General features: G+C 65.4%; 1 protein-coding gene across 1 annotated transcript; it reads left to right on the forward strand.

Annotated features, from left to right (window-relative positions):
* The first annotated feature begins 1682 nt into the window (after positions 1-1682).
* Positions 1683-8164, forward strand: zbtb4 (zinc finger and BTB domain containing 4). The gene is made up of 3 exons (XM_056576165.1): positions 1683-1818; positions 2191-3560; positions 3606-8164. The coding sequence occupies exons 1-3, from the start codon at positions 1694-1696 to the stop codon at positions 8048-8050; spliced, it is 5940 nt and encodes a 1979-aa protein (XP_056432140.1). The 5' UTR covers positions 1683-1693; the 3' UTR covers positions 8051-8164.
* The last annotated feature ends 1112 nt before the right edge of the window (positions 8165-9276 follow it).

Consider the following 9276-nt stretch of genomic DNA (forward strand, 5'->3'; position numbering starts at 1 on the left):
GGAACGGATGACACGCACAAACTTATTCCTCCTACGGATCACAGAGGTTTCGTGATTGCTCAGTTATATCTGCGTTGGCTGTAGTCTTTGCGCGGTCTGGTGGAAAATACAAACCTACAGGCTACGCGTTTCAGACTCTCATTTCAAACTCTTCTTCCTTCCCCCCCCCCCACATCGTTGACCATGTGTTATTCCTTGTGGGTAAAATTACATAATCTTACGTAATCTCATGGCAGGCCTGCTCGGGCTCTACTATCGTGTATAGTATTCCATTCACAACGGCGATGGAAAAGTGTCAAATATGGTATTTTCGTTTTAATCCTCTGAATAATTGATGAGCTTGAATGTATCGATGGGGGCTCGGCGGCCTTGGGTTGCTCGCATGTTGCGTTGCTTTTGTGCAGAGGCTCCTGTCTGTCTGTCCAACTGTGCAGTCAGTGTGTCCGGCTGTTCTCGTTCCAGCCCCTCCACAACCCGTATCTGGCTCTTTCTCCCTTCTCTGTCCATTCTCTCTCCCTCTCTCCCTCTTTCCGATTCCTCACATCCCTTGCCCTTTCGCTGTCCCTCCATTCTATTTTGCTCCCTCACCTTCGCTCTCTCTCTCTCTCTCTCTCTCTCTCTCTCTCTCCCTCCCTCCCTCTCTCTCTTTGTCTCTCCCTCTTTCACTCTGTCTCTCCCTCAGTCTCTCCCTCCCTCTCTCTTTCTCTTTCTCTCTCCCTCTTTCACTCTGTGTCTCCCTCAGTCTCTCCCTCCCTCTCTCTTTCTCTATCTCTCTCCCTCTTTCACTCTGTCTCTCCCTCAGTCTCTCCCTCCCTCTCTCTTTCTCTCCCCCTCTCCCTCCCTCTGTCTCGTCCTCTCTTTCTCTCCCCCTCTCTCTCCCTCTGTCTCCCCCTCTCTTTCTCTCTCCCTTTCTCTCTCCCTGCTCTTTCCTCTGCAATAACAGTGCTGACCTAGTTTCTGCCTGTTTAGGGCTGCCTGTGGAATTTTACAGCGGCCTGCCTTCCTGCTGGCTGCTGTGCTGCTTGAAAATCGCAGGCGGTAAAAAAAAAAAAAAAAAAGCATGACTGTGGATTTTTTTCTCCTGCCTCCCTTCTCCTCCTTCTTATATTTCTCGTCACATCGTTTCACAGCAGCTCCATGCCTTTCCTCTTTCCTGCTCACTTTCGAAACCCCACCAAAGTGTCGCCCGCCAGCCATCGACCGATCGGCGTTGTTCTCTATAACCGGCGTTAAAAACTGCGTTGAGGAGGGCAGCGATGGTGCTACAGGGGGGGGGGGGGGGGGGGCCCGTGCTCTGCCCGCCGCCGCCGCCGAGGCCGCCATCGCGGTTAAATAAGAATGGAAATGGGAAGTGGACCGCCGCTCATCCCCTCGAGCCTCAGCTGCGAGTGTACCGGATGCAAAGGGCGGAAAAACACCCTCCCTCTCGCTCCCTCCCTTCCCCTTGCCTCTCTCTCGCTCCCCTCTCACCATCTCCCCTCCCTCCCCCCCCCCCCCCCCCTCTCTCTCTCCTGCTCCCTCCCAAATAAATGGTTAGAATTATGCCCAGCAGATACTAGCTGCCACAAAACGGCTAACAAGGCTGGGACGGGAACCCGCCCCCTCTCTCTCCCCCTCTCTCTCCCCCTCTCTCTCCCCGCTGCTCTCGCCGAGCAGACTTCTGGTTAGCTAGACGGAGCTCGAACACTGCCACATGTGCCAAGGGCCGCTGTGGCGGAGTCAACGGCGGCGTTCTCTTTTGCGGGATATCTTCGATCGCGATCTGAACGCCTCCCCGGTTAAGGCGGGGGGGGGGCAATGTCGTGTGACGGACGAGCGGTACGGACCTCGGGGTTGACTTTGTGAACGCTGTACACTCGGGCGGCTGAAATGTAACCCAGCTCTGCTGCGCACATTCATTCCTGCCTCCTCTCCCCCTCTCTCCCCCTCTCCCCCTCTCTCTCCCCCCCCCAACCTCCCTCTATTTTCAATTCTTGGCTAAGCTGTTGCGAGCGCAGCACTGCTGAGAAATGCCATTTTCTTCCGCCGCCGGACTAAAGTGTTCTGCCAGAATCATGACCGCCACCGCGAGAGCCCGGGGTACTGCCGTTGAGTCACCGAGATGTGTGCCCAAGATACGACGACGTTGATCATTGGAGCTCATTAACCCTTTTTCCTGTGTTTTTCTGCTTTGTGTTTTGCCCCCCTCAGATTTCGGGGGCCGGTCATGGTGTCCGGTGAGAAGGCGTGGGACCCCCTTCGCGCGGGCCCCCTTCGTGCACATCTGAGCGAACAGCATCTTCCTCCCGATCTCCCGTCCCTCTGCGACCTCGCACACATCGCAGCGCGCCAGGGCGCCGCCTGCCGCCAGTCGCGGCCGCCGCCGCCGCCGCCTTCCGTGCCGTCGGACCTGGCGGGCGTCGTCGACACGCTCTGCCCCCCCCACGCCATCCCCCTACCCGGGACGCGAGGGCCCCCGCCGGACCGCTCCTGCCCCGCCCGCCGTGGCTCCGGTGGGGCCCGGGGACCCGGCGGCGAGCCGAGGCTCGGAGTGGACCCCCAGCCCGCAGCGGGGGAGGGGGGCCCCCGCGCCGAGCGCCAGGGGATGAAGGGTAAGGGCAAGCCGGGGGTCCGGGCGGAGGCCGCCGCGGAGGACCGCCTGGAGGACATGGCCGACGGCCCCAAGAACGCCAAGATCACCCTCAGCTTCCCGCTCAGCGCCGCCCCGCTGCCGCCCTCGCTGACCTCGCCGCACCCCCCCCGGCGCGGCTCCTCCTCGTCCTCGCCCTCGCCCCACCGGCGCCGGCCCTCCTCCGGCGCCAAGGGCTCGGACGCCGGCTCGCTGTGGAAACTGGACGCCACCATGGACATAAAGCACCGGCCGTTCAAGCCCCCGCGCCACGACAGCCCGCCATCCTCCTCGCCCTTCGTCTCGGCCCCCCCCATGGCCGCCGGCGCGTTCATCAGAAAGGACACGAAGGACATGAAGTCCCCCCCGCCGCTCAAGTGCTCCAAGGTGGTCAGCCCGGAGGCCCAGGGCAACCGCTTCCCCCACAGCCGGGCCCCCGGGGGGTCCGTCGCGGGCGGCTACGGGGTCGGCGACGGCTGGGAGGAGAGACACCCGCGGGGGACCAACGGGACGGTGTCCCCCTCCCAGACGGCCCAGATCCTCTTCAACCTGGGCAACGCAGCGTTCCCGGGCCCCAGGGGCCGGGACGCGGAGAAGACCGCCGGGAAGCACGGCGCAGCCAAGCTGCAGGGCCCGCACGGCACCCCCATCCTCCAGCCGCCCGTGCTCCACCTCCCCCCGCCGCTCCCCCCTCCGGAGGCCCTCCCCGCCGCCCCCCCGCACCCGTCCCCCATCCCCCCCCCGGCAGCCGCCGGCGACAGCCTGAAGCCTGAGCTGATCTGCGGCGTGTGCCACCGGCTCTTTAGCTCCGCCTCCTCGCTCACGGTGCACATGCGGCTGCACCGCGGCAGCCGGCCGCTCAGCTGCCGCTTCTGCGGCAAAGCCTTCATCCACAGCAAGAGACTGCAGTCCCACGAGGCCTCCTGCCGGAACCCCCCGCCCCCCGCCGGCGGCCCGCCCCCCGCCGCCGGAGCAGGCCCCGCCCCCTCCCTCCAAGTCCGGCCCAAGGAGGAGCCGCTGGAGGAAGGGGAGGTGAGGGTGGAGGGGGGCGTGGTGGTGGGCACGGACGGCGCCATCGACAGCGGCAAAGCGCGGCCGGGGAAGAAGGCGCGGAGCCTGCTGGCGCGCATCCAGGCGGACGACGCCGCCGCCGCCTCGGAGCTGCTGGCCGGGGACGAGCAGCACTTTGTGAAGGTGGTCGACGGCAACGTCATCTACTTCTGCTCGGTGTGCGAGCGCTCCTACATGACGCTGTCCAGCCTCAAGCGGCACTCCAACGTGCACTCGTGGCGGCGCAAGTACCCCTGCCACTTCTGCGATAAGGTGTTCGCCCTGGCCGAGTACCGCACCAAGCACGAGGTGTGGCACACGGGCGAGCGCCGCTACCAGTGCATCTTCTGCTGGGACGCCTTCGCCACCTACTACAACCTCAAGACGCACCAGAAGACCATCCACGGCATCAACCCCAGCCTCATCTCCAGCGAGAAGACGGCCAACGGCGGCTACAAGCAGAAGGTCAACGCCCTGAAGCTCTACCGCCTCCTCCCCATGCGCGCCCAGAAGCGGGCCTACAAAACCTACAACGACGGCGTGGCCGACGGCCTACTCCTGGCCCCGGCCGACGCCGCGGCCCAGGGCTGCGACGGAGCCCTGGGCCTGGAAGACCTCCAGGGTCTGATCAGCGTGAAGCCTGACCCAGACGCCTTCCCCGACGACTTCCCTGTTTCCATGGGCCCCGAGCACGGCGACTACCCCGCGCTCTCGGCCCTCGCCGCTACAGACCTGCCCCTGGCGAGGAGACGTGACGCCGAGGCCCCGGACGCGGAGCACGGGGGGAGATCCGGCGGCATCTATAAACTATCGAGCAGCAGCAGAACCAAAACCCCCAAAGACGGTCGAGGCGGGGAAACGGGAAACGTGTCCTCTGTGATCGCGTACGCCCCGACCAAACCCTCGGTGATCGTGCACGGCGCCGGCATGTCGTCCTCTGTTATCGTGCACTGCAACCAGGTCACCCCCGGCAACGGCAGGGGCCTGCTCAGCGGCGGCAGCTCCTCCACCGAGGGCGTCGACGGCGCGGCGACCCACAAATCCAGGTCAAGCAAAAAGCAAAGAGAGAGAGAGCGAGAGAGCACGGAGCGGCACAGAAAGAGGTCTAGAGATAGCTCCGACGCCACAGGGGAGGGGGGGTCCCGGGGCGGGCAGGACGCCGAGCACGGCGGCCGCTCCCACCACAAGTCACGCAAACTCCAAAGCAAGGGCGACGGCGGCTCCAACGCCACCAAGCATCTAGCGGCGGCGGCGGCGGGGGGCGGGCCGCTGTGTCAGATCACCGTGCGCATCGGCGAGGAGGCCATCGTCAAGCGCAGCATCTCCGAGACCGACCTCCGGCGGGACAAGAGCCGCTCCCCTCCAAAGACCAAGAAGGCCGAGGCGGCGGCGGTCGCGGCCGCCGACGCCAAGGAGTCGCGCCACCCGCACTCCCACTCCCACCACCACCACCACCACCACAAGCACCGGGCCCACGGCGACGCCACCGCCGACCCGCGGAGCGAGCCGGAACCGGACGAGGAGGAGGAGGAGGAGGAGGAGGAGGAGGAGGAGGAGGAGGAGGCGGCAGTGCGGGCGAAGGTCTCCAAGTCTCCCTCGGAGGTGAGGGAGTACTACTTCCGGCAGGAGGTGCGCGAGCAGGCGGACAGCGACAACGACGCGGAGGACGATCTGTGGCGGCCGTACTACTCGTACAAGCCCAAGCGGAAGGCCCAGGCTCATCTCCAGAGGGCGAAGAACTGGCAGAGGAGGCTGCAGTACAAACGCTCCCTGCGTCTCATGAGGAGGGCCGAGAGGCTGATGAGCCACGTCAGCAAAGAGACGGAGAAGTCACCGGGCGAGGAGGAGGAGGAGGAGGAGGAGGAGGAGGAGGAGGAGGAAGCTACAATGGAGGAGCTGGGCCAAGAGGTGGTGGAGAGTGATAGAGAGGAGGAGGCACCGGCGACGGAAAAAGTGTCAAACGGTGACGCAAAGATGGAGGAGGAAAAGACAAAAGAGGAACTTTCTTTCCCTCCGCCAAAGCCAAAAGCCGGCAAAGTGCTGAAAGAACACTCGGAGGCGGCCCAACGCGTGGTCTCTCCTCCCCGCTCCCGGTTGCCTTCGCTCTCTACCTCAGCCCCTCCTCCCCTGGCGATCAAGCGCCGGCCCTGGACCAATGGCAACGCGGAGGAGTGCAGCACGTGCGGCCGCTGGTTCTCCAGCGCCCGGAAGCGGGACAAACACGAACTGAGTCACCTGCTAGAGTTCGTGTGCCTCTTCTGCCGAGCCACCTTCCCCTCCCGAGACAAGCTGGAGGACCACCAGAGGGCCCAGCACCCCCGGCCCACCGACACGCCCTCCTCCCTGCCCCACAAATCCGGCTTCAACGACCAGGGGGAAGGGGGCGGGGGGAAGGCAGCGACAGAGAGGGAAGCCGAGGCCAAAGAAGCGGGAGGGCTGGGTCCGTTGATCAGGACCAACTCGACCAGCTCGGGTTGCCTGAGCCGCCGAGCCCTGGCCAGGCACACCTGTCCCCAGTGCCACACGGTGTGCAAGACGTCCTCGGCGCTGACGCGTCACGTGCGACGCCACGAGCTCAGCAGCTCCCCCGAGCGGGAGGAGACGGAGCCCAGAGCGGCCGCAGCCGCCGCCGTGACGGTGACGGCGCCCGCTACGTCTGGCAGCGCGGGGCCGCCCGCGGCTGAGAAGGAGCAGGTCCCCACCGCTCAGTCTGTCTCCGTCATCAGCTACTCTCTACCGGACCCCAGCGTCAGCAGGGACTGTGCCGCGTCCCAGCACTGCCAAGGCCCGTCGGAAAGCGAACAACAGACGTGCGACCCCACCGCAAGGGCCGACGATTCGACGGAGCGCGAGCGGCCCGCTCCGAGGCGAGAACCAAGCCCGCTCGCGGCGAACCAAACGCCGTCGAGCCGCCTGGTTAGCCTCACGCCGCCCGGCGCGGAGCCCGGCCCGGCCGCCGCCGCCGCCCCCTCGGCCCTGCACAGCGTGCTGGTCATGAACGGCTCCGAGTGCCTGGACTACCGCACCACCAAGAGGAGACCCCCGGAGGGCGCGGCGCACGGCACCCCCAGCCCGGCGCGCGTTACCACGCCCCCGGGCCCCTCCGCCGCACGCTCGCCGGCGACGGCGCACCCGAGGACGACCGCGGCTGCCACTCCCCCTGTCGCCATGCCGACCGCTCCCCCCCATCCCGCGGCGGCGGGAATGCCGAAGCGAGAAGGGGTGATCATGGACCGGGAGAGGCAGGGAGGGGCGGGCGTGTTCCTGCACGGCGGCGGCTACGAGGAGCCGGCCTCGGTGCACGACCTCCGGCTCCCCTACCGGGCCCCCAGGAGCCCCTCCCCCACCGAGGCACAGGACCTGACCATGTCCTCCATCCTGGCCAGGGAGAGGGAGATGGAGCGGCATCGGGAGAGGGAGAGGCAGCGGGAGAGGGAGGGCGAGGCGCAGAGGCAGCGAGCCAGGGAACTGGAGAGACTGCGGGCCCGGGAGATGCAGCGGGACGGCAACAGAGACCCCGAGAGGGGGAGCAGAGACGCGGAGACGGAGGGTCCGGCCCTGCTGGTCCCCAAAGAGGAGCCGCTGAGTCCGGCGCCGTCCCCCCAGCACACCCCCGCCCCCGCCACCGTCAACGTAGCCCCCTCGCCCAGACACGCCCCCAAATCCCCCCGCCGGTCGCCGAACGCCGTCCGCCCGGGGTTCGCCCAGGGCAAGCGGCCGGCCCACCAGCCCTTAACCGGGGGGGGCGGGCCCCAGCTGCACACCTCGGGGGCCCCCGGGGGCATGGCCGGCGAGCGGCCCTCGGGCCACGCCCTGCTCCTCCAGCGGGCGCCCCCGCCGCCGGAGTACCAGGACGCGCCGCCGTCCCGGCAGGGGGAGGAGGAGCGCTCGCCGGCGGGCTACTCCGTGCAGGACCTGCCCCTGCCCCTCCTCATGGCGGGGGGGTACCGCTCGGGGAAGAAGCAGCAGCAGCAGCAGCAGCAGGAGGAGGAGCTGCTCATGGCGTCCTACCCGGCGGGGGCCCTTCCCTTCGGGCCCCTGGGGAAGGTGATGGTTCCCGCCGGGGCGGACCTGACCAAGCTGCCCAGCTTCTACCAGGACCCCTACCAGCTGCTGTACAGCCCCCACATGCTGGCCTACCCCTACAACCTGGCGGCGCTGCCCGTGGCCCTCAACATGATGGCCCCCGGCGGGGACAAGATGGAGGCCATGCCCTTCCTGCCCGCCATCTTTAACTACGCCGCCGCCGCGCCCTACATGGGCGCCGCCCAGCACCACCTCCTGGCCAACCCCGCCCTCTACGGCAGCGGGGGCGGAGGGGGCGGAGGCGGTGGGGGTGGGGGCGGTGGCGGAGGCAAGAAGCAGCGAGAAGGCGGAGCCGGCAAGTCTTAGGACGGGACAGAACGCTTCGTCTGAGGAATATACCTGAACAGGTGGAGGCGGAGGGTGGAGCCGGCAGCACTGCCCCTGATGGCCTTGATAGAGGGGCGAAGGGAGGGAGGCGTAGTGGGGAGGGGTGGGGGGGGGGTGTTGGATTACAGAACCCGCCCCCCGCCCCCCCCCCGTCCCCGTCCCTACCCCCGCCCGCTCCTCTATTGTTGAGCAGACATCATTACGGGCCGTGAAATCAGGAGGAGGAGAGGAGGGGACGGAGCGGGGAGAAGAGACATGACGCTGTTCCACTGCGAGGACTCCGCCCTTAAAAGAGACCCGCCCCCCCCCCCATCCCCCACCCACTCCATCTGTCCTCCTCCATCGCCCCCCCCTCCTCTGTTGGACTCTCCTCCTGTGGGACTCTAGTGCGCTGTAGTGATAGAGCTTGAGTAGCCCTCCCCCCTACCATCATGAATCTCCACAATATAATCTATACTATAAGAATAAGAACGTCTAACAAGGTGTATATTGTGTGTGTGTGTGTGTGTGTGTGTGTGTGGGGGGGGGGGGGGGGTGGAAATCTATATAAGTTCCCTAAGCTTCCCTTTAAGGCGACTGTACAGCGAGGAACAGCACTCTTCCGGGATAGCTTGTGTAGGTAATGAAGAGGTACCGGACCACAGAGTCCCGGCAAGACCATCGCTGGTCGTAGAGCAGTTAGCAAATACAACATTGTACTCGTGTGTGTGTGTGCGTGCCGTGCGCATGTGTGCGCGTGCGTGAGCCTACGTGTGTGTGTGTGTGTGTGTGGGTGTGCGAGTGAGTCCAAACTGTACGTGAAAAGTTTATATTTGCAAAAAGACGTGCAGTGCAGTGCAGTGTTTAGGCTTAGTGCATGCTGATGTGCGTTTCACGCTGGCATCACTGTGCAATGGTTGAGCGTTTCCGTTCTTCAGTATGTTTGCGTGTGTGTGCCTGTGTGTGCGTGCCTGTTTGTGTGTGTGTGTGTGTGTGTGAAGAGGAATGTGCATGAATGGCCAGACTATGCCATGCTAAGCGCTAATCATTCCGCGTGGTCCCAAGGTTCCATTACATGCTGCATTCCTGCGCGAGTCGGTTAGCCACGCTAGCTCTGCCGCTAGTCCGAGCGCCATCGAGCATCACAAGGGGGATAGCGATAGCCCCCCCCCCCCCCCCGTATAGCCAGTGGTATACAGGGATGGAGGCTAGCCCCAGCGCGGGCA

The sequence above is a fragment of the Gadus chalcogrammus genome, chromosome 17, assembly GCF_026213295.1.
Source record: "Gadus chalcogrammus isolate NIFS_2021 chromosome 17, NIFS_Gcha_1.0, whole genome shotgun sequence".
In the NCBI taxonomy this organism is placed as follows: Eukaryota; Metazoa; Chordata; class Actinopteri; order Gadiformes; family Gadidae; genus Gadus; species Gadus chalcogrammus.